The sequence below is a fragment of the Mastigoproctus giganteus genome, chromosome 1 (genome assembly GCF_048544385.1).
Source record: "Mastigoproctus giganteus isolate SK-2022 chromosome 1, ASM4854438v1, whole genome shotgun sequence".
NCBI classification, from domain to species: Eukaryota; Metazoa; Arthropoda; class Arachnida; order Uropygi; family Thelyphonidae; genus Mastigoproctus; species Mastigoproctus giganteus.
The window spans coordinates 212904831-212931138 of NC_143575.1; the positions used below are offsets into that span (position 1 = coordinate 212904831).

The following is a 26308-nucleotide window of genomic DNA, read 5'->3' on the forward strand; positions in this document are numbered from 1 at the left end:
TCATTTTACTGATGCCTCCTCAATCAAATCTCCTCTAAGGTGTCTAGTTTCCAAACTCTGCAACCCACATATTCGAAGTCTTTCTTCATAAGGACACCCTTTTGCCGATTGCACCAGGCAAGTTACCTGTCTTTGCACTCTTTCAAGAAGCTCGATGTCTTTCTTTAGGTGCAGTCTCAATACCTGAACACAGTATTCCAAGAGTGGTCTAACAAAAGCATTATATAATGGGATTATCACGTCCCTATCTCTACTTGCAAAAGTTCGATAGATCATCGATAGGACACCATGGGCCTTCCTTGCAACCTGTTTACAATGCTCAGAGAATTTCATGTCTGACCATATCGTAACACCCAAGTCCCTTTCCTCCAGTACTGGTTTAGCTGAACTCCACCAAGTGAATAAGATTTTTGGGATTACTGTTTCCCAGGTGTAATACCTTACACTTTGTTGGATTAAAGCACAGCTGCCATTTTTCTGACCATTCTTGAAGTCTATCTAGGTCTCTCTGAAGAAGCTCAGCTTGACAGTGATCATTAACTACTCTACCAATTTTCACGTCATCTGCAAATTTAGACATCACGCCCTCTATCCCTTCATCAATGTCGTTTATGAAAATTAAAAACAACAGTGGTCCTAATACTGATCCTTGGGGAACCCCACTTCTTACATCAACCCAATCTGAGGAATAGCCATTTATCACAACCCTCTGCCTCCTGCCTGAAGCCATCCTGCTATCCATCTAAGGATTTTCCCAGTGATTCCAACCCATTCCAGCTTATAAAGCAACCGCTCATGTGGGACTGAGTCAAAAGCTTTGCTAAAATCTAAATAAACAATGTAGAAATTATTCCCTAAATCCAGCTTGTGAGTGACCCTCTCAAAATAGCAAACCAGATCATTGCCTCCATGATTTTCCCTACCACTGAAGTCAGATTCACAGGTCGATAATTTCCCACTTCACTCTTAGAGCCACCCTTATGTATGGGAGATACATTGGCACTTTTCCAGTCCATGAGAATCTCCCCAGAGTCTAGTGATGCTTGCATAATTAGCCTCAATGGTCAATGCACTCACTTGCCGCCTCCCTTAAGATTATAGGGTATATTCCATCAACTCCAAGAGCCTTACTGGCCTGTAGGCTCGAAAGTTTTTTCATTAAATAATCTTGCAAAATTTCAATATCATTAATTACATATTTTTCAACTTCCCTCCCACAATTTCCCATTGCCACAAAAGGTTTTTCATTTGTAAATATCGATGCAAAATAACTGTTGAGTTCATCTGCAATGGCAGCTGGTGTATTTAATACTATTCCCTTTCCCTTACATAAAGGTCCAATCTGGTTTGCCCTCTTCTTTTCATTTATATATATGAAGAATTCCTTATCCCCCCCCCCCTTTGCTCTGTTTGCTAGTGATTTCTCATAAACTGCCTTTGCTTGTTGAGCCTTTTCTGTGGCTCTATTACAGATCATCTTGTAGCTGTTATAGGCTTCAGTACTTTTTATTGCTCTGTAACCTTTCCATGCCACCTTTTTCTGCTCAAGTAATGTGGCAACTTCACTATTCATCCAACTTGGAACCCTCCTCGTGGAATATTTTTTTAATGGTAAATACACATAAAAAGACCTAAGAGTAATTGTGCAGTTACATATGAAGTTTTCTGAGCAATGCAGACAGGCTGCCAGGGCAGGTCATGGGGTTCTGTCAATGATGTACAGGAATTTTGCTAGCAGGGAAAAGGAGGTGATTGTCCCTCTGTACTATATGCACATGTAGCCTTTCAGAGACAGGCTAAATGTGAAGACAAGCAGTTGCTGAAAATGGTGCACCTTCTAATTTTGTTTCCTTATTTTAACACTAAAGATACTGGATAATAACCTAATACTTTGGTAATAGCAATTTTATTATTTCTCATCTGAGAAGTTGCTACTTCTCAGATGGGCTGAGAAGTAGCAACTGCAGCTTAACATTGACAAATGCAAAGTAGTGCATATGGGTAGAAGTAACCCCAGAGAAACGTACCAACTGTGTGGTACTACACTTAAGGTGGCAGAAAATGAAAAAGACCTGGGAGTAATTGTGCAGTCAGATATGACGTTTTCTGAGCAATGCAGACAGGCTGCCTGGGCAGGTCATGGGGTTTTGTCAATGATATACAGGAATTTTGCTAGCAGGGAAAAGGAGGTGATTGTCCCTCTGTATAAGGCAATGGTCAGGTCACGCCTTGAGTACGGCATAGAGGTCTGGAGGCCTCATTTTAGGAAGGATGTAGATTTGCTTGAGCATGTACAGAGAAGGGCAACAAGATTGGTGAGGGGAATGAAGAGATCCTCTTACCAAGAGAGGCTTAAGTTCTGCAAACTGCAGTGGCTGGAGACCAGGCACCTGTGAGGTGATGTGATTGAGGTATATAAGGCCTAAATAATAAGCAATGGGTTGAGCATGCTGAATTCTGATGGGATTCTTCCATTTGTTCAGATTACGAACCTAAGGAGGCATAAATTCAAATTGAGGAAAGTCAGATGTAGAATAGATTGTGTGGAAATTTGCCTTTAGCCAGCGAGTGGTTAATTGCTGGAACAAATTCCATCTTGTCGTAGAAGTTGATAGGTTAAATAAATTTAAGGAATAACTGGACAATCATTTAGAGGGAATTGTTGTGTAATTTTTATTTTATTATTATTTTTATTATTTATTTTTTTTTTTTTTGGCGGATGTTGCATAAGCTCATACACTTGCTTTCTTGCATCACATGCCACTACTACTGACTTCTAAAGTAGTCAGAAAAAGTAAAACGTCCTTCTAATGGACATTATACTGCACAAAGGGTTCAGTGCTTATTATTTAGCCTTTAAAATTTAATTAATGATGCGATTCAAAGTTTATACAAAATTTGAGGAACACTAAAATTCAGAGATGTACTTCTAAGAGCTATTTAAATTTTTGAGTTTTTTTGTTTTCTCTGTGTGTGTGTGTGTGTGTGTGTGATGTACAAACTAAACAAAGAGGGTTAAGCATTACAGGCTAAATAATAAATATTGAACCCTTTGTGTGGTAAAATGTCCTTTAAGTATAGTAGAGTAATGCCAAAGACAGTTTCCACTCAAGGGAAGTGGATTCAAACCTTATCTGTAAAATATCAACATCACACAACCATATTCTGTATCCAGAAGTGGGAACAAGGATTGGTTTTTGCCACATCCTAGTTAATTGCTTATTTATGTGGCCTTTAACTTTTTCACCTGTACAAAGATAAAATCATTCATTAATTCAATAAGTATGCTATACTTTTTTCCATTTTGATATGCACACTGCTGTGAATATATTATGATACTATGATACAAACAAATATTCCATTCTCAACACAATACTTTCAGTTTTTGACAGAATTGTATAAATTTAGTCAATTTATATTGGTAATTAATTCTGAGTATAGCTGTTTATTTTCATTTATTTTTCTCTTCTGTCATATTTTCAGCCTTTTATTTTATTTATGTCTTATTCAATTTTTATGTTTCCACTTTTCTGTTTGGTAAGTACAGATTTAAGAGTGAGTTCTTTGTATACGTTGTTAGTGATTATCAACTTTTTATTATAATGTTTATTCTCTCCTGGACTTAGATTACTGTAATGCATACATAATTTACAAAATGTTATCAGATTTTTTTTTTTTTTTAATTCAGCTGTTGTGTCTCAATGTGCTTCCAAAATATACCTTGTAATCTATACTGTTCATTTGTAAGGAATTTTTTTATAATAATAAATCATAAGTAAATAATAATAAATAAATCATAATAATAATAAACAATGAGCATGTGTTTTTATAATTGTATTGAAATGATTTTTACATAGTTTTTTCTGTGAGTTTGTAGTGAACTCAGTCACAGTTTCATTGAGGAGAGTGTAATATTTTTTACATTATAACTGTTAACTTGAATGTTCTTTGTTTCTATCAATGTGGTTATTTTTAATTTTTTTATTATTAGCCATACGGTACAAGGAAGCCGAGGCTTATGCTGCACCACCAAAAATATTAGCGAGTTACCCTGTGTGTGTGTGTGTGTGAGAGAGAGAGAGAGAGAGAGAGAGAGAGAGAGAGAGAGAGAGAGAGAGAGAGAGAGAGAGAGAGAGAGAGCAAAGTGAAGAAATAATTCAAGACAAAGGCAAATCATTAACATTGCTGAGGTTGAGTTATGAGATAAAGAGCTTTTGTTTAATGACATTTTTTGAGTGAAACTATAAATTGCTTCAATATCATCAGTATTATGACTAACCTTTCTTGTCTTTCCAATAGTGTTTACTATTATCAGACCTTGTTTATTTTCTATAACATATTTTATTTCTATTTAGTTTTTATAATTTTTCCCTTATTATCTAATTCAATTGCAACTCACTGACATTTTTTGTTCACTGCTTACATGTTCTAATTTGCTATTTTTTATATACAGGGTGTCTCAAAAATATTGGTACAAATTTTTAGAGGAGGTAGGTAACATCTAAAGGAATGTGAATCGCATAGGAACCCATAACCAGAAGTCGGTACACGGCGCTGTTCATCAGTTTGCGAGAGGGAAAATTTCTGGTTTACTCATTCAAGCAGTAGTTGCTGCATCGATATACAAACTGTGAGCTGGCAGACATGCACCTAGTGTATTGGATTAACAAAGGGCAATGGATGAGCCGCTCAACAAATTTATGGAGAACGCTTCCCAGACAGACATGAACCGGACCACCATTTGTTTGCACGTGTGCATCAAAATTTGTGCGTTTATGGGTCATTTAGAGGTAACAGGAGTGGTGCGGGCAGACCACATTCGAAGCGAACTCCCACCATGGAAGAAAGTGTGTTGAATGCCGTCCAGAATAATCCTACTCCCAGCACATGTGCCATTGCCTCTGCCTTAGGAGTGTCTCGTTGCAGTGTACAGCATGTCTGGCACAATGATTCCTTACACCCCTTTCATCTCCAAAGGGTTCAGTTACTGCTCCCCCAAGATCATCCTGCACGTGTGACTTTTGCACAGTGGTTTCTCCAAGAAAGTGTTCAAGACTTGAATTTTCCAGCCTATGTTTTGGTCACGGATGAGGATTATTTCACTTGGGAAGGCTTATTCAATCAGCACAATGCTCGTGTGGGCTCACAACAACCCACAAGGTGTGCGCCCTCATGCGGCACAACATCGCTTCACAATAAATGTGTGGGCAGGTATGGTTGGTGACTGCTTAGTCAGGCCATACCTGTTACCATCCCGCATGAACTCCGCTAAATATTGGATCTTTCTTGAACAAGTTCTACCAGGGTTACTTGACGATGTTCCAGCAAATGCGAGATGCAACATTTGGTTTCAACATGACAGGGCGCCTGCCCATTATGGAAGGTGTGTTCGTGACCATTTGTACAGGCATTTTGGGTATCGATGGATTGGCCGTGGTGGATCCGTTGCCTGGCCCCCACACTCACCTAATTTATCGAGCCTCGATTTCTTTCTGTGGGGGGCCCTCAAATCTATCGTGTATGAATCATCTGTGGAGACGGAAATGGATCTCGTGGCGAGACTCGTCTGCGCTGCTGCTACTGTCAAAGAAACTCCAGGTGTGTTCGACCATGTCCGCCAATACATGCTGCGTCGGTGTCACGCATGCATCATGTCTCATGGTGGAACCTTCGAGCATCTGTTGTAACATCATGAAATGCATCCATCTCATACTCCACTGTTAATATTATGTCAAATAAATGTTTGCCACTAATTACTGTCTTGTGTCATTTCTGCTTCTTGTGCCTCTGCTACTACTTTCCCGTGATGTTTCTGGTTATGGGTTCCTATACAATTCACATTCCTTTAGATGTTACCTACCTCCGCCAAATAACCGCCAAACTACCTAAAAACCTTCCGTCTGATCAACGATCGCCAGTATGGATTCCATCAGTGTTGATCCACTGGTGATATTCTGGCTTCATCATCAGCCATTTTCAATCCACTGCAGGATGAAGGCCTCTCCAGCAACTTTCCAGTTCCTTCTGTTTTGAGCACTAGCCATCCATTTACTACTCAAAAACTCATGAATTTCATCTATCCATCTCCGCCTTTGTCTTCCAGGTTTTCTTCTAGCTCCTCTTGGGTACCATTCTGTTATTTTCTTAGTCCATCTATCATCATGTCTTCGAGCTATGTGTCCTGCCCAAGACCATTTTAGTTCTTTAGTTTTGATAAGAATGTCCTTTACTTGAGTTTGCTGCCTAATCCATGTGTTTCTCTTGTTATCTAACAGTCTGATTCCCAATATAATTCTTCCATTCTTCGCTGTGTAGTTCTTAGCTTCTCTTCTATTCTTTTGGTGAGTGCCCAAGTTTCACTTTATAAGTCATGGTGGGGAGTATACATTGATTCATTATTTTACGTTTCAGACAAACTGGGATATTGCTCTTCAGTATGTGACTATATTTCCTGAATGCTATCCATCCAAAATTTATTCTTCTCTTGACTTCCAACCATTTATCATTATTACAGCTAATAACTTGTCCCAAATAAGTATATGACTCCACCTTTTCAATTAATGCTCCTTCAACCATTATTTCACTTTCTGTGGCATACTTGTTCATCATTACTTTTGTTTTAGCCATATTCATCTTTAGTCCAAAATCCTTACTAACTGCGCATAACTGATTAAGATTTTCCTGTAATTCTTTGGGATTGTGGCTTATGACCACAATGTCATCTGCAAATCGTAAATGGTTTAGGTACTCTCCGTTCACATTGACTCCTTTCTGCGACCAGTCTAATCTTCTGAAAGCTTCCTCAAGGGCAGCAGTAAACAGCTTCGGAGATATTGTGTCTCCTTGTCGAACTCCTTTCTCGATTTTAAATTTGCTACTGTCTTTGTCTAGTCTAATAAAGGATGTAGCACTCTCATATATTTTCTTCAAAATCATAATATATGGAGTATCTATGCCTTGTCTTTCCAGTGCCCGAAACATTGCCTTATGCTGCATGGAGTCAAATGCCTTTTCATAATCCACAAATGCCAGGCATAATGGTGTTTTATATTCATTTGCTTTCTCCATTAGCTGTGATATTACGTGAAGGTGATCCATAGTTGAGAATCCTGTCCTAAAGCCAGCTTGCTCTTTCGGTTGATTCTCATCAAGTATTCTTTCTAATCTGTTAGTAATGACCATTGTGAACAACTTGTAGATGTGGGATAACAAGCTAATTGGTCTATAATTTCCAATTTATCTCCTTTCTTATGCAGCAAAACTATGATTGCATTATTCCACTGCTTAGGCATCACACCTTTTCTAATGCACTTTGTGAAGAGCCTTGCCAGTTTTTGTGTTATGTCTCTTCCTCCCAATTTGAACAACTCTACAGTAACTTCATCTTCCCCCGGGGCTTTCCGATTCTTCATTTTCTTCAATGCATGTTCTACCTCATCAGGAAGAATATCGGGTATGTCGTATGTGTTGCTACTTTGCAATCCATCTTCCCCACTGCTAGTATCATTCCCTCGCTCCTTGTATAATTCTCTATAGTAGTCTTCTGCTATTTGAATTATGCCTTCTCTGCTGTTTATAAGTACACCATTGCTATTCTTCAGTTTCAGTATCATTTGTCTTTCTGTATTACTGCTCATGGCTGCTGATTTAAATCCTTTGTTTTCCCTTAATGCTCGTTCTACTTTTCTTGTGTTAAATCTTCTTATGTCCTCTCTGAGTCTCTTTCTAATCGCTTTGCATAACTCAGAATACTCAATTTTCTTCCTGTCAGTGTTTTTCTTGCTCTTCATTTGTCGTCTTTGGTTCATCATGACAAGTGTTTCTTGACTAATTTTTTCTTCTTTGGATTTCTGTTTCCCTATAGGTTTCTTGGGCTTTATCACTTTCAGAAAGTTGTAATATTCCTCGTCGATATCTTGGTCCTGAGCAGTCTGCAGAAGCTCAAACTTGTTCTTAAGTTCCATTACATACTGCTTTTTCTCCTCCTCTGTTATTTCAAAGACCTTTGTATTATCTACTCGAGTCAGTTTTTTCCTTTCCTTTCCTACATCTATATCAAGTGTACATCTTACCATTCTGTAATCACTTCCAACATTTACCTTATTCAGGACGGTAACATCATTCACAATATATCTTCTGTTAGTGAGGATGAAGTCGATTTCATTAGTTGTTAATCCATTTGGACTCTTCCATGTCCACTTTCTGTTCACCCTTTTCTTGAAAAAAGTGTTCATTACTGGCATTCCTTGAGATTCTGCAAATTCCACAAGTCTTTCACCTCTTTCAAAATTTCCTATAGTTCCTCTTTCTGCGCTGTTTTGCCTTTTTCCAACCTTAGCATTGAAGTCCCCCATAATAATAGTGTAGTGGGTTTTCTGCTCATCTAGAAGACTCTCAATTTCAGTGTACATTTCTTCAACCTCTTCATCATCATGGCTCGATGTTGGTGCATAAATCATTATAATTTTTAGCTTGTATATTCTGGCTTATGTTACCCATTTATGGACTAATTCAATGGAAAGGTTTGGTGAAACACAAGTAGTTGCTCTTGACATCTCAAAGGCTTTTGATCGTGTTTGGCATAAAGGTCTTCTAAACAAGCTTTCATCTTATGGTTTGCCAACTGTTTTTAGTAATTGGTTATCCAGTTTTCTCTCTGATCGCTCACTGGGTAGATGGCTCTCTGTCTTCTAACTTCTCCACTAATGCCGGTGTCCCCCAAGGTTCAGTTCTTTCCCCCACTCTTTTCCTCTTGTATATCAATGACCTTCTTCCATTGACTGGAAATCCTATCCATAGTTTTGCCGATGATAGCACATTGCATTCAACTTTCCATTTTGAGAAACCTTGTCCTGCTCAATCAGCTTAAAGTTCTCGAAAATCTGCTGCCAATTCCTTAAATGCCGATCTTCAGGTAATTCTCCAGTGAGGCAAAGACAACTTAGTTGATTTCAACCCTTCTAAAACTCAGTCTTGTCTTATATCTCGCAAAAAGGATTCTTCTGCTCCTATGCTTATCTTTAGTGACACTCCGATTTCTAGGCAAAATGATATATCTCCCCAAAATAGATATATCATTTTGGCACAAGCACATTACAAATATTGCTTCCTCTGCATCTAAAAAACTTGGTTTTCTCTTTCACTCTCGGCATTACTTTTCTTCCAAACAGCTGCCCACTCTGTATAAATCGCAAATCCGCCCTACCATGGAATATTGTTCCCACACCTGGGGTGGTGCCCCCAAAACCTCTCTCAGGCTTCTTGATTCCATTCAGAAGAGGGCAGTTAGGTTAATTAATGATTCATCTCTAACAGTCTCTCTCTCCACTCACTTTCTCATAGATGCACTGTTTCTGCTGCATGCCTCTTCTACAGATACTTCCATGGGCACTGTTCTTCTGAATTGGCTTCTATAATTCCCGCTCTCTCTTTCGAAACAGTCCGAACACGTGCCGCCACCAGCCAACATCCATTTACTGTCCAACTTCAAACCCACAGAACAAACTTTTCATCTTCCTCATTTATTCATTCAACTGCCGTTTTCTGGAACAACCTTCCTTCATACATATTTCCTGAAAATTACAATCTACAGAAGTTAAAGTTCAATGTCAACAAATATCTTCTTTCGTCTTCTCAACCTCCAACCCAAGCAGGGTACTAAGTACTATAGGTTCTAATACCTCTCGTGTTTGGGATTCACATAAAAAAAAAAAAAAAAAAAACACCTCCCCTAAATGTTTGTACCAATATTTTTGAGACACCCTGTATATAATTTGTTTTTCAATTCTTTTAGACTTGATTTCTTTTAATAAGTTATCATAGTTCTCAAATAAAGTTATTGTCGTCTTAATTCCTTTTCTAATTGGGTCTAGGTACCTAACTTATTTAAGTAATCTAGTTTACTGGTCTCTTTAAAATGCATTCCTTCTTCATTTTACTTTTGTTCTACCTTTCTTTATTGATGTGACATTCTCCTGAGATTTTGGTCATCTTTTCAAAGAGCTCCTTTACTCTGTTTTACTTTTGTGTTTCCTTTCCTTTGAAATATACCTCCAAGTTATGTTTTTCCTTGACACTGCTTTGTATCTCTGCTCTTAACAATGAGCATGAAAGTGGAATTCATTTTCAGTTGCAGCAGAATGTTTCCTGCCAAAGTTGGTTTTTTTCACACACCAAACCTAATTGCTAATTATACAGGGTGTCTCAAAAATACACAGCATAACTTCAGGAATAAGTTCCTGAAGTTAGTATTAGTTTTAGTAACGGCCGCATGGTGCAAGAAAGCCTATGGCTTATGCTGCACCAGCCAAAAAAAAAATAAATAAATAAAAAATATCCGAACAAAACAATGATAAAAAAAAAATAACAATAATAATAATAATTAATAAAAAAAAGGAAATTAAGCCTATCATCCTATGCGCTTCCCTTACCCGAAGGTACTATCCAGATGACCTTTGAATTTCCCCAAACTGTCGGCCTCTACCACCCATGAAGGCAACTTATTCCAGTAATTTATAATTCGCTGGCTAAAATAAAACTTCCTGCAGTCCAATCTAAACATTTCCCCCCGTAACTTGAATTTATGTCCCCTAGTTCTAGCATCATTTATAATCTTGAAAATTTCGTCCTCATTCATTTTACTGATGCGTCTGAGAGCCTTAAACACCTAAATCAAATCTCCTCTATGGTGTCTAGTTTCCAAACTCTGCAACCCACATATTCGAAGTCTTTCTTCATAAGGTTACACTGTGTATTCCTCATATGTAGACAATAAAAATATTTTATATCAACATAGTTCTGGAAATGCTTGGTTTCCGAGTTTTGAAGGTCTGTCTATTACACTTAACTGTTCACATCACCTTATAGTAATTGTTCAAAATGTCCACCTTCTGCCTGAATACAGGCCTCACATCGACGTCTCATAGACTTGCAAAGATGATGACAAATTTCTGGCATGTTTCATATTGTCTCACAACCTGCCACAATTCGATTGCGGAGAGTTTCCACATCAGCTACCGGAGTTGAATACACCAATGACTTTAAATGGCCCCACAAGAAGAAATCTAGTGGGTTTAAATCAGGTGAGTGTGGAGGGCAGGCAGTTGGTCCACCTCTACCTATCCACTGACCAGGAAACCTTTGATTCAGTTAATTTCGGGCTAGGTGGCTGAAATGTGCGGGAGCGCCATTGTGCATAAAGTGTGCTTGTTGACGAATGATCAGTGGCGTGTTGTCCAAGAAATCAGGCATGTTGTTTTCCAGAATGCTTCTGTACGCCTGCTCTCTGAGTTTGTTTGGAAGTACATGGAGCCCAAATAACATCACCAAAAACCCACTCAGATGTTGAGGCTGAACTGCTGTTGGTGATGTGATGGAAGAATTGCATATGGGTTTTCCTCAGCCCATACATGCTGATTGTGAACGCTTTGGATTCCGTCTTGTGTGAACTGTGCTTCATCTGTGAATATCACTAAGGCAGGAAAGTGAGTAGTTGTACCACACTGCTGCAAGAACCACTGGCAGAATATTACTTGCACAGGGTAATCTGTTGGTGACACGACCTGTACCCGTTGCAGATGGTAAGGATACAGTTGGTGTTCTCGCAACACTCTCCAAATAGTCGAACGTTGAATGCCAGTTGCATTGCTATTCTGTGTGTGCTGATTCCAGGGGTGGCATGCACAACATCCAAAATCTCCTCCTCTACTTCAGGAGCCGTAGATCTTGGTCGTCCTCTGTTGGCAGCATGAGGTGTAAAGGTCCCATGTTCACAAAGGCGGCGATGGACACCTTCAAACGTTTTCCTGTTTGGACATCTTCATTCTGGGAACTTTTCGTGGTACAAATGATGAGCCTCCAGAGCATTGCTGTCTGCCAAACCATACATAAAGTGCATATCCGCTTGCTCTGATTTGAGTACATGGTCGGAATGGAAAACCATCAGATTCTGTCCATACCTTGTGATTAAGGAAATCACCTGTGGGAGATAAGATATTCTGGTTAATAACTCGGGAACCAAGCATTTCTGGAACTGTGTTGATATAAAATATTTATATTGTCTACATAGGAGGAACTCATTCCTGAAGTTATGCCGTGTATTTTTGAGACACCCTGTATTTTTGTCTATTTCACTTAAAAAATTTTACTTGCATATGACTTTAGCATAAAAAACGTAAGCTGCTCACCTCGTGGCCAATAATAATAATAATAAGAGTACAATATTTTGTACTCTTATTATTATCAACCATGGAAACCATAGCAGGTATCAAGGGATTTGTGTGAATGACAAAACAACCAGGAGTAACTAACCTCTTATGGTAAGTTCCTTACCACTGATGAACCACAGGAGTTAACTTTTCATGTTACTTTTGAGAAAACAAATTGTTAATTTTAAAGTACTAGTAGAGGCACAAGATGCAAGAAAGCAAGCTTATGTGGCATCAGCCAAAAAAAAAAAAAAAAAAATCTGACCCGGCTTCTGTGAGGAAGCCGGGTCAGATTTTAACTATTAAAGTCAGAGAAGAGGCACTTTTACTACACAATCAGTGCAAATTCAAGGGGGCCATGGAGCCCCATAAACATTATATACATCCCAGGTAAATATGGTCATACTTTAACAAAATATCTATACACCGTATAAAGGTTTTTGTCATTTTATTTTTGGCTTAATAGTGATGTTAGTATATTTTTACTTTAAACAAGAATTTTCCAAGAACATATTATCCTGTGTGTTAAGCAAGGGCATCCTGTAATTTTAAATTTAAGTATTTTCACCTGTAACAGTGTCCTGCTCCAGTTCGACCAGCACGTCCAGCTCTTTGATTTGCTGATGCCTTGGAAGTCCAAGTAATGATGAATGCAGAAACTCCAGTAACTTTATCATAAACTCTTCTTTTGACCTAAAACAAAGTACAAAAATAATGTTTGAATTTGTGAAGTATATACACACTTTTCTAAGAAGAATACTCTAAAATAGCAGATCATCAACAGATGCTTTATACTGGGACAGTTTCATAATACAATGTTATACGATGGTTTTTACAATACTTATTATAAAACTGCAAACAACTATTCTTTGTTTAACCCACTAGCATATGCATTGTCATATAATATGAGTGAATACATGGGGTAATTTTTAGCCCAAATTGAAATGTTTGTAGAGTAGCTGTTAATATTTCTCTTTAATTTTTTTTCATTTCTGCAGTTCTGAAATGTCAATTTCAAATTTTGCTGTCAATAATGCAATAAGCAGTTCACATATAAAGCATCATATCATAATGACAAAAGATATTGCAAAAAAAAAAAAAAAAAAAATTATAAAAGGTATCATAATATGCTGGCCATTTTCACACACTAACTTTTAAAGAATTACAACATAGCCATAAATGCAAATATAAATTAAAATTTCTTTTTCTGGTCATAAAAACTATATGCACTACAAGAATAAAATATCATATTCATAATGACAGTTTTTTTTTTTTTTTTTTTTTTTTTATGGAAGACAACTGAAGTGTTGCAAAATATATTTATAACCTTTTTTCAGATATGAACCACCTTTATAAAGGCGGCTGTATGTACAATATCTACATACAACACATACTCATATTTAATATACATAGTATAGGACTATGTATAGGCATACCTGTATTTCCTATAACTGTTAATGTGATTGCTGCCTACTGCCACAAAGCTCTGTCTAACTGTTAAGTTACTGCAGACCACAGGTTGTGAAACACTGGCTTAGAGGATTGCCTCCCTAAACCATTTTAAAATTTCTTGATAATATGCTGTGTTGAAGGCCTTGTGGAACAAATTCCGATAACGGCATACCTTCATTGCAAAAAAAAAAAAAAACTTTAACCAGCATGATGCTCACAATTTTCATTCCTACACCTTTTTTGACCTTAGTGACAGCTTTATTTTTCATTTGCAGCTTTGAACATTGGTGTTTGAGTCACATCTATACATCCAAAACTCATTACCTGTTATAATTTTGTTAACGATGCAGTATCTGACATAGCTTTCTCGAACAACTGTGATGAAACAAGTTTTGATGCTGTTTTTGATTTCAAGTGACAATGTGTGAAACAAACTTGGTGCAAACTTGCCTCATGCCCAAATCACTATTAAAATGGCCTGAATTGAACTTCTAAAGTCTCTGGATGCTGATTTCTTCAGCAAATTAAATAATTTTTTAATCTTTGTTCAAAATGCAATATTCTTGAAAATTATAACAGGAAATTACTTGCCATTAACAATGGATAAAAATAAACTTTTGTGTGTTTCAACCAAATGCCACCTAGTATTAAAAATTTTAGACATTCTAAGTTATAAATAAAAATCTTTTCTTATTTGATATTTAGATATCTTTAATATTATCAATCCTGTTGCATTTTTTTTATCATACCTTCTATATTTGTCACATGCTAAAAGAAACTTACCTAGAGCCTTTAGAATAAGAATGCATGATTGAATAACTTTTTATGAATGACTCCCACAAGATTGGCTCTCCATTAAAGTGAAACGCCTCCCTAACGGATGAAACCAGAGATAGAAGTTCTAAATATATCACCGCAACCTTGGACCTCATATGAATGCACCTGTAATCAATTTAAAAATATCTGATTGTTCATACCAAGTATGAGAGAGAGAGAAAGGTTTCAGCAGGATCAGACACTACACTACATTTGGGGGGGGGACCTCCGTAGCCAGGTGGGAAGGAGCAGCAGTGCGTAGCACACGCTTCTTGATTAGACCAGGGCTCGAGCCCGTCACCACCAAATACGGACAATGCGGAAAGGTCAGGGAATGACCACTGCATATTCCCGAAGCAATACGGCCTTAGTTGCTAATGCTCCTAAAAACCAAATTACAACAACATAACAACATTTTTCGGTAGGACAGGTTTCCCATTTGAAATAGTGCCTTTCTGAGGTGATGCAATTAGCCCAATGATTTTACCCACTCTTGGAAGCACTTATGGAAAGCTGATTACAAAATCACTGAAACTGAGCTAATATTGTCTGTATTGTTTGTATGTCAAATTAATGTCCTTTCAGTTTTTTTTTCCAGTCTGGGGAGGGGGAAGTCACATCATATAGAGATATATCTGTGAATACGGGAAGGGGGAGTGTGGGGGATTTGCTGAACTTGAGCAATCCCACATTGCCAAAAACCTCTGTACAAGTGTGTGATGAACAACAAATGTGATGGCAAGTTATCCTGTTGAAGTAAGCAGTCTTTGGAGCATCCCTTTCCGTCTTTTTTTTTCCCAAACACACCATGAGGGCATCTCAAAAACATAGAACTCTATTAATTGTTTGTCCCTCTGGAGTGTATTTGTGAACATCCTCACAGTTTAAAAATGCAAGCAACATAGCCTCTGTTTTGCTAAACACTTGCTATGCTTTTTGGATCAGGGAAGGAGTTTTCCACTGTGATGACTGCCGTTTGATTTCAGGATCATACCTGCAAATCCACTTGGATATGAATACCAAGCGCCTCCGTAGCCAGGTGGGAAGAAGCAGCAGTGCGTAGCACACGCTTGTTGATTAGACCGGGGTTCGAGCCCGTCACCACCAAATATGGAGGATGCGGAAAGGTCAGGGAATGACCACCGCATATCCCGGAACAATATGGCCTTAGTTGCTATTGCTCCTAAAAACCAAATAAACAAACAAACATGGATACCAAAGGGTATTTGTATCCAAGTATCAGTTTCATATTGTATCATAGTTTTTGTTTGAGGTCTAGGTTGGCAGCCTTGCAGCTGTTATAGAGATTTTCCAAATGTGACTCAGCAATGGATGCCCATGTGAGGTGATCTGGCAGGGATTTTAGTTTAAAGGTGTACTGCAACTGCTTTTGTTGAAGAAACAAGGATGGTTTGGTTGCTTCAACATATGGACTCCCGACAGGAGATGTTTGGAACACTACAGTAGCACTATGAATGGCCTAATGGTGGACTGGGTCAAACCATTGCAATATGCTGTTTCTAGCTGATGCATAAGCCTGGGACCCATAATCAAATTTACAACTCACAAGTGCACAATAGAGTCAAAGTAACATGAACAATCTGCACTCCACTTGTTAGAGGATATAGCCCATAACATGTACAGGCCTTTTGTGCACTTTGTTCGAAGCTGACAGAGGTGTTGTAAAAATGTAAACCTTTTATCGAATATAATTTTGTTTCAGGTGCTACTGGGGTTGTGTTTTGTCCAAGCTTTAGTTCCAGTTCAAGGTGAAGGTTCTGATTCTGACAAAATGGATGCAAATGGTCTTCTGGGATGAAAATCTGAATCTATTAGCCACTGCCCAAGAGTTCACATGGTCAACGTGAGCGTAATCCTTTTGATAACCCTCATATTGCATGTCTGTGAAAAGATGCTAAAGTCATCAATGAAGTGGGCACTGTTTGCAGGTGGAGGAAGTTGCTCAGTAATAGAATTAAATTTGAGAGCAAAAAGAGTTACACACAGGACTAATCTAAACAGCTGGTCAGAACTATATGATGATAATTATTTGGTATTTTTGAATCATTTCCTGGTATGGGAGAGGTATGTATAACTGCCTTGTGCCAGGAGCCTGGAAACTGCTCTTTGAGACAGATCCATCCAATGGATGTCGTCTATCCATACAGCATTCACCCGGGACAGAAAGAGAGTGTGCTGCTTTCAGTTCCCATTGTGTAAAAGGCTGATTGTAGGCTTCACAGCCATTCGAGGACATCTTTAACTGCTGTTTTTCAGATTTTTACTTAAGGGCCAAAAACTCTGGGGTAAAAAAAGTTTTGCCAGACACTTTAGTGAACGTCTCCCCAAAATTGTTTGAAATTGCACATCCATTATGCTCTAGATTGATGAACAGCATGATGTGTATTTGCCTTTCATTTTCTGGACTTTTTCCCACATGACTTTTAGTATTGCTGCCTGGCTGATGGATGATGTGAAACGGACCCAAGATTCTTCTGACTATGACATCTAATGTAACGTGCTTTGGTGCATGTACATTTGAAGGCTACTAGATTTTCTGTGATAGGATATCAATGAAATATACCCCCGTACCTTGTTTTGTGCCTTTCAAAATCATTCTACCATGATTTTGAAAATGGTGGGAACTGAGTTGATATCTTTGAAACTGCAATTTTCACTGCTTGAACAATACTTTCTGTTATATATGTAACAGCATTGTTAATTGGCTACTGGCTGACTGTGATAGTATTAAATGTTGCCAGATGTTTGAAGGTGTTCCAGTCAGCATGATCAATCTTCCACTGTGATATCCTAGACAGGTGGCATGGTCTCTCATTGCAAAGGGTAGATATCCCAGGAAAGTGGAGCAGATGGAAATATCAATGGCAGTGAATGTATGAGTGGGCACATGGAAAAAGTATTACAGCCCACATTTAGAAGGGTGAGGTCATTGTTTTCAGGCATATGCACTATAATGCAACCCTTCCATTGCTGTCAGCACTACCCCACACAGAGTCTATGTCCATTGAAATCCCTTATTAATAGGGGACAGCAATTGCTTAATGAGATCGTCAGTCTGCCTTTCCCTGGTAGCAAGCAGGTTTGGCAGATGGTTAGGACTCCTACTAACAAGGATGGCAACTCCTCTGTAAGCAGGTCCATCCCAGCTCTGTCAATACAAATGATAGTATAGCTACACATGTCAGGGTCCTAATTTGCTTTTAAATATGTCTCCTGTAAGCAGAAGCACACTGGCTCATACTTACACAGGAGGGCCTTGATTTCTTCACTATTTTGATGGAAACCACGGCAGTTCTACCATGAAATTTGATTGTGGACATTACTTAGATTTGCTGGATCTGTCTGTGGGCTTTGCTTACTCAATCTTGATACCCTTTTTTTGGATGTATGGATCTTGCCCAGATTTTATACCTTCCTCTGCAAAAAGTTCACAAGACCATGTCTTCATTTGCTTTCTTCACCTCTATTTCCATTTTTTTATTTATTGTGGGCAGTAAGTCAGGTTTCTGGTCTTCTCCATATTATTTGGTTTAGTTAAGAGATGGAGTAGTAAGTGGTATTGATATGGGAATGGCAACATTGAGTATTTTGAGTGTTCAATAAGTAGTGTGCAATGGGTGCAAAAGCTTATTTTGGTACAATTATCATATCAGTTTTGAGTTCCAACAGAATGATTCTATGCAGCCTTCTGAGCATATGTGGGCTTATTGTTACTTATTGGCATTACCAATTTTCTTGCCTCCTGATATGTAATATTCAGCTCTGCTTTGTGTTCCTGTATTTCCTTTCTTGTTTCTAGCATTGGCATACCCTTGAGTATGCAGGGTGCTCACCTTAACCTTGGGTTTGGTGGTTGTATGTGCACTGCTTTCATGGCATATTTCATGGGGTCTTTTCTACCACAGAGCATAGGTGGGCACTCCATGGCAGGCTATCTACAAATGTCCATAATTTTAACATTTGAAACACTGCACTGGATTTGGGATGTATGCCATACTGTGCAACATATGCACCTGACTGTTAATGAATTAAGATATGGAGAATTAAACGTAAGGGTCAGGTTTCTAGTCGGTACTAAAATCCCATCCATATGCACAAAAATTCTCTTAACTGCTATTACTCCCTGTGGCTTTAGTTCAAAGCAGATTTCCTCCTCACCTCAAGGAGGTCCCACTCTGAGAAGACATCTCTCAATGAATTTAGTGCTCTGTGTGGTGTCATGGTAATTGGTATTCCTCCAACTGAAGTTGCTAAGAGTAACTGCTCCTGAATCCTATCCCTCGGACCACGAGGTAGGGGCATGGCAGTGATACGGTGATCCCTTGCAGGCAAACCCACTAGCCGACTAATCCTGAGTGAGCCCAGGACCACCCATCTTGTTGAAGAAGATGCCAAAGTGTTGTGTTGAAATTGGGGGCCTCAACCACCAGGATTCCCCCTTCCAACTTTCCACAGGTTGCTGCACACGACAAATATGCCACAGTCCTATGATGTTAGCCTGGATCCTAGGCTGTGGGCTTTGAATTTCAGTGATGCTAATCTGGAGGATAAGCAGAGTCACTGGGACTCCACTCACCACATACAGATGCCCATGTTGAGGGGCCAAAACTTTCTTTGTGTCACTTTTTTTTTCTCTCGGTGCATTATTTTTTCCTCTCAGTCTTCACTTATGGGTGATGCAGGGTAAGGTCTTTTAGTGTTATTTTGATTAAGCACAACAGCAGCTGTGCTTTATCCTTTCAGATTCCTGTGCTACTGTGATTCACTGGGTGAGAACTGGCTCTTGCTTGTTAATTTTTGTTTTTATTTTCCATTTTGTAGTTTCATAGTTTTCTTTAATTTTTATTTTAATTGCTTAGTTGCAAATAGCAGTTAGCAGCAATCCTCACGTTATATACGAATATTTAATTTGAGATATCAATAGGGGAGAAAAAAAAAAACAGACCAGAACAAAGAGTATACTGGGCATAAAACCTGTGTTCATCACATATATTCTTCTCTCAAAATTGTACTCTATAGTTATGTTCATTCTGTGTTAAATATGAGCATAGCCACATAGCAACCTATTGTGCTTTAAGGTTACATTGGTAAATATAACCTTAAAGCAATACCAGTTACTTCAACAAGTAACTGGTATTGCACGCGACATATATGAAATCAGCACATATATATGCGTGTGTGCACACGCACACCCATATACAACCAAAATGCAGAAGACATGTAAACTTTGCCTAAAATCATAAAAAGCATGGTTTCTGGAAAACCAGAAAGTTGGTGAGAATGGGTTTCTTGTAGAGAATCTGAAGAATCGCAGAAAAAAAAGTCAAGCTGGATGGCAATTACCAATTCAAAAAAGAAAATAAATGAATAAACTTTTATTTTTCAACAACAGGCCATATCTGTGTTTATTTCATATGATCAGGTAATAAGATTTGTTTGGCCTAACCATTATTATTTTTTTTTTTTTTTCAAATGAAATTTAAGCTCCCCCAATTAAATTTAACATTAATAATAAAGTACTAGTTTGAATAGGATGCACCACAACAATAAAACTTGTATCAGAGATTAAAACTAATAATAATATAAAAAGTATAGTTAATTGACATACCAACCCTGTGTCCACCACATATTTGATATTTGGTATAGTTAGTGAAGTCTCAGCAACATTTGTTGCTATAACACATAATCTGGTTCCTTCTGGTGGAGGATCAAACACCTAGAAGAATAAAATGTCCTTTTAATATGAACAACTGATTTCAATTCTAGCATCAATTTTTTTAGCTTTTACACCTACAAAAAAAGTAGCCATTATGAACATAAATTATTTTATACTTAATAGCACAAAAATACAAATGAAATTAAACTCAAGACCGCTCACAATATTACAAATGCAGATACACTATACTCACCCTAACCCAAACCCTTAGCAACTAGTTATATTTAATTTTTTATGGTGTTATTTATATAAAAACCATCCATGTAATTTCATATAAACATTACTAAGAAGAGAAGAAAATAATATATTTCAAGAAAATGATGGTAAGCAAGAGGAGTGTTAATTTGTAGGTTTGTTTAGTGCAGTACACATACATATATTTAATAATATGATATATATAATAAATGAATTAAAAAAAAAACAAAAAAAAAACAAACCAATATATATATATATATATATATATTAGTAGTCGTGAAGGGCAATGTGCTAATGTTACAGTACTAGTAACACTATGGAGAACAAAGGGCAAATGGAACTGAAATTGCTATCACGATGAACAAAGAAGGGAGCTAAGATAAAGGAGAAGTAATAAGGAATAATAATAAGAATTATTACTTCCCCTTTGTCATAGCTCCCTTCTTTGTTCGCCGCGATAGCGATTTCAGTTCCATTTGCCCTTTGTTCTCCATAACTAGCGTTACTAGTACCATAACATTAGCACATTGCCCTTCACGACTACTAATTTATGTAGAAATTATGGTCATTGGGTACTTTCTGCATACAGTAGTGTCCCAGGTCCATAATCCAATATTATTATTATTTTTAATAATATCTTAAACTGTTGCTTCCTTTAAAACATTTATATATATATATATATATATATATATATATATATATATATATATATATATATATTATTTTATCTTTCTATTGTGGTTTATTGTGTTTATTTTCTTAATTACGGGTGTTTTCTACTCATAGGTATTATGGTTAATACATTACTGGTCTTTAAGCTAGCCTAAACTCGGTTATCTTAAATGCCCATGTAATATTAGAAAACACCATCCCAATGTAGACCCATATACTTTTATCAAAAGCCAACTAAAAATATAATAGTAATTACTCAGAAGAGTATCTCCTTATTTACTAGGTTTATTGCACTCAGGCGAGGCTCGTCGCCTGACTGCACTACAACCTATTGCCAAAATTAAACCCCCCCCCCCTCTCCCATAGTAAGAGGCTGTATATATGTATATAGTTTTGCCTCTGGACAAACAAGTGCTGTTACGCCTTGGAAAAGCGGTACCGGCACTGTCCGAGGTGAGACATAAAATAAATGTAAAAATATTGTAAATACACAACTAAATAAATTCATTTAACCTGCCACAAAACCACCATAATAGACCTTGGCCTGAAGTTCGGGGACTTCGGCCAAAACACCATCGGAACACAGGGAAACGCTAAAGCGACAAAGCCATAAAAATAGCCATCTATAAAACAAGTTAAGGGTGCGAAACATACCTTTTTCGACTCGACGACCTCCACCGAAACACATCAAGTAGGATGGGAAACTTTCCTGATTCGACACTACGACCTCCACTTATACACATCAAGTAAGTAAAGTTATTGTAATTTTTTAAAAAACTCACCCGTTGGGCTTTGTGTATTCTATCACAGTTGCTGTAGAAATTATGGGATATTAATTCGGTTCATAATAAATTTATAATAAATAATACCTATTTAACTAATAGCAATGGGAAAGGGACAAAAATGGGAATTTAAAAGAAACTTAGAATTCAGTATCGGATAAAATAGCAAAGCTGTGATAGATACAAACAGAAACGGGTAAGTAAGTAATGCATTACATCGAATGGACCATCAATCCGCTCAAAGCCCCCGATGAAGTAGGGGATTGACGACCATGTGATGTAATACAAATATGTATAAAGATGTAATACAATAAATGTATAAAAATGTTTAATATTTTATCATTTTGTCATAAAGTAGTATTGCTACAGTTTTTCATCTATAATTAATATGACAATTTCTTTAGCAATACGTAACAAGTTGAAAAATAATAAATGAATAGGCCCTGGGCATTTAAGATAACCGAGTTTAGGCTAGCTTAAAGACCAGTAATGTATTAACCATAATACCTATGAGTAGAAAACACCCGTAATTAAGAAAATAAACACAATAAACCACAATAGAAAGATAAAATAATAATATGTACTCTGTTCGTACCCGGGCATTGCTAAAACAGCTACTGGGACAACAGAAAAATCTAGAAATAATTTAAGGAAAACCACTATAAAAGTATATTAAAAGTAAAATACAACATAAATTATCATATTACTAAAGAATAATATATATATATATATATATATATATATATATATATACAGTGAAACTTCTCCTAACGGACACCTCTCTTTAACGGACATCTCTCTACAACGGACATTTTCAAATTCCCCAACTCACCTCTATTGGTTTTAAAGTGTTTTCAGCTTCTGTCTGGCGGACATTCTCTGTAACGGACGCGGACAGGCAATCTGCACTGTTTCGTTTTGATTAGCACTTAATTTGATCTCCCCATAACGGACTGCGGGAGAGCTCACGGCCCTTTTTCTAGGAACGTTTCTTCCATGTATTGCCTCAATCATGTGTTTATTTTCTATTTCCGATTCTCTGAATTTTATCAAGCTTAGGTTGCGGTTCTAAACCCTTTTTCAAGAATTTTAGGGCACGTGTAAAACTTCTGATGAATTCGGTGTGTGCAGGGGGTGGAATTTGGTTGGCCTTTCGTCTTTTCAGTTTCAGTTTTGTTCAGTGTCGTGTGAAGTGCACAATGTCTTCTCGTAAACATTTAACTTTAAAAGATAAAGTCGAACTCATTAATGCGTATAATTGGCAAAAAAATAGTGTTCGCAATCTCGCTGCAAAATTCAAAATCGGGAAGACACAGGTAAGCGACATCCTATAAAGAAAAAAAATGAACTGCTCAAACAATTTTGGCAACACGGAAATGATCAGGTTCAAAAATCATTCCCGAAAACTGTTAGACTTCAAATTGACAATGTTACTTGTGAGTGGTTTTGTCGCGCATGTGCTAAAAAAATTCCCATTAATGGGCCTATTATTAGGGAAAAGGCTTTGGAGGTTGCGAAATCTATGGGAGTAAATGAGTTCAAAGCTTCTGTGGGATGGCTAGACAAGTTCAAAACTCGGCATAAAATTTCTTGGAAATCTGTTAGTGGTGAAGGTGGATCTGTTGATACTGGGGTTGTAACAGAGTGGGCCGTCAAATTGGAAGATTTATGTCGTGATTTTGAAGCTAAGGATATTTACAACTGTGACGAAACAGAGTTGTTTTATAAAGCTCTTCCTGAAAAAACAATGAGTCTAAAAAACGAAAAGTGCCAGGGCGGAAAAATTTCTAAGGAACGCTTGACTGTACTATTGTGTACAAATATGCTGGGAGACTTTGAACAACCTCTTGTTATAGGGCAACCACAAAATCCTCGTTGTTTCAAGGGCATAAAGTTGAATCTTTTGAATGTTGACTGGAAGTCTAATAAAAAAGCGTGGATGACACGAGATATCATGAGCGAATGGATAAGTCACTTTAACCAAAACATGATTAGTCAAAACAGAAAAATTATTCTTTTCGTGGATAATGCTGCATCTCACCCGCACATTGAATTGTCCAACATTCAAATCGTTTTTCTGCCTCCAAACACATCTGCAGAGTGTCAGCCCTTGGATCAAGGGATAATAAAAAAAATTAAACTTCACTACAGTAAACGTGTTTTAAGACATCTCATTGCAAACATGAACGATGTAACATGTGCGAGTGACCTTGCAAAGAAAATCAGCATCCTAGATGCGATTCAATGGATTTCCTCTTCAGTAAATGCAAACTGTTTACTGTCGTGAACTGTTTTGTAAAGTCTGGCTTCTCAAATGCAAAAATTGAAGTTGTGAACAGCAATGTGGAGCACCAAGAAGAACAAGAACTTCAACATCTATTGACAATGTACGATACTTCAGCTACAAGTGGCCCTGGCTACAAAGATATAGACTCAAACCTCACTACAGAAGATGGTGCTGTAGATATCAACGACATTATTATCGATATTTTTCAAGAAGTTCCTCATGAGGATGAAGAAATGGAAGGAGGTCATTCTGTCGAATAACATATTAACAACGAACCACCGATGAAAATAGAAGCGCTCATACAAATTAATCGTTTTAAAATGTTTTTCGCCGCTGAAGAAGATACTGAAGGACTTTCGATGGTTTCTTCACTCCAAACAAATGTTGAAAACAAAATTATCAGCCGGAAGAAGGTGCAGAAGAAAATAAGTGATTACTGTATGTATTTTTCTTAGGATAAAGTCATAATATGCATAGCATAATTGTATGTATATTATTTACAAAAATATTGTGCAAAATCTGTATATAATTTAATTTAATTTTACATTAAACGTTTAACGATTTTTCCTTATCTCTTGTGTATGTAATTGTAATTATTTACAAAAATATTGTTCAACGTTTAACGATTTTTCTTTATCTCTTGTGTATGTAATTGTATATTATTTACAAAAATATTATTCAAAATTTGTATATATTTTAATTTAATTTTACATTAAACGTTTAACGATTTTTTTCTTTCTTTCTTTTTTTTTTTTCTCCCTCAGACTTCTTGTTAGCGGACTCTTTAACGGACAAATTTTTGTTCCCCATGGCTGTCCGTTAAAGGGAAGTTTCACTGTATATATATATATATATATATATATATATTTTTTTTTTTTTTTTTTTTTGTGTTTTGTGCTTATAGACAATTGTATACAGTTTAGCTAACAGGAGGTGAAATTAGGGTAAGTAATTAGGATGAAAACAGACACTCCTACCCCTATATACCCTAATAGCCTGGAAAATTTCAGTTCTACGAAAGCGAACAGTATATGACTGAAGAATATAAAGTTAGTGCTCAGGTTATCTGGGAGCAAGATTTCCTGTCAGTGCTAGTAACAGCCCTAGACATTGTAGATATGTTTATCCATAAGTAGTTGTATGCATACAAATATGCAATAATTTTATAATTAATCTTCCACTTAACAAAATTAGGGTAAAACACTTCCTAGTTCATTTCACAAATATACGTGGTCTCAATTCTAATCTCAATGATGTCCATTTCCACTTGCAGTCTGCCAAACCCCATGTATTTTTTCTGACAGAATCTCAGTTATTGGTTGATTCAACTACTGCTCATCTCAGTTCTCAAATTATTCGCTGCATGATTTCTTTCACCTCAAAGGTGGTACTTGTGCATATGTCCATTCTGATATTCCCTGTCAGAGACTTGGTAATTTGGAATCTCCTCTTTTTGATCTTTTCTGGCTTAAAATCTCTCTACTTCGTTGTGTCAAATTCATCTGTTGTCTCTACCTTTCTCCCAACTCCACTAATTACTTGGAGCTCTTTGACTTCCTCTCTTTGCAACTTGACTTTCTCCAGTCCAACTTTCCTAACAGTGAGGTAATTTTCCTTGGTGATTTCAATATTCACAACTCCAGCTGCCTTCCATTTTCTAGTCACATAGATCCAGCTGGTCGAGATGCTGAGGCTTTTGCAATTACTAATGACCGTGCAGAGATTGTTCATTTACCTACAAGAATACAGGACACTCCTAACCATACAGCCAACACACTTGATCTTTTTCTCACAAACAACCCTTCTAAGTACATGGTTGAAGTGAGTGGTCCTTTAGGTACCTCAGATCACAACTTGGTGATTGTCTCTTCTCCAATTAAGCCTTTATCTCGTGGCTATTCCCAACCTCGTATTGTTTGGCATTACAAGAATTTGATCACAATTTGGTGATGGTCTTTTCTCCGATGAAACCTTACTCTTGACTATTCACACCTAATGTTGTTTGGCAATTACAAGAATGCAAAATGGGATGACCTGCAAGATTTCTTTTTTTCTTTTCTTTGGTCAGATTACTGTTTCAAAACTTCTGATGTCAACGTTTGCTCAGATCGTGTCAGTGAAATTATTCTTGAAGGAATGGAATTCTTTATTCCACACTCCA

At 37.2% G+C, this 26308-nt stretch overlaps 1 protein-coding gene across 1 annotated transcript in view; it reads right to left on the minus strand.

The window, feature by feature from the left end:
- kz (putative ATP-dependent RNA helicase kurz) overlaps positions 1 to 26308 on the minus strand; it is a 215910-nt gene that overhangs the window by 90370 nt on the left and 99232 nt on the right. The window contains exons 12-13 of the mRNA XM_090368664.1: positions 20104 to 20211; positions 12775 to 12899 (exon numbers count right to left, since the gene is read on the minus strand). Coding sequence (XP_090224790.1) covers positions 12775 to 12899; positions 20104 to 20211 — 233 coding nt within the window. The remainder of the gene's footprint in view (positions 1 to 12774; positions 12900 to 20103; positions 20212 to 26308) is intronic.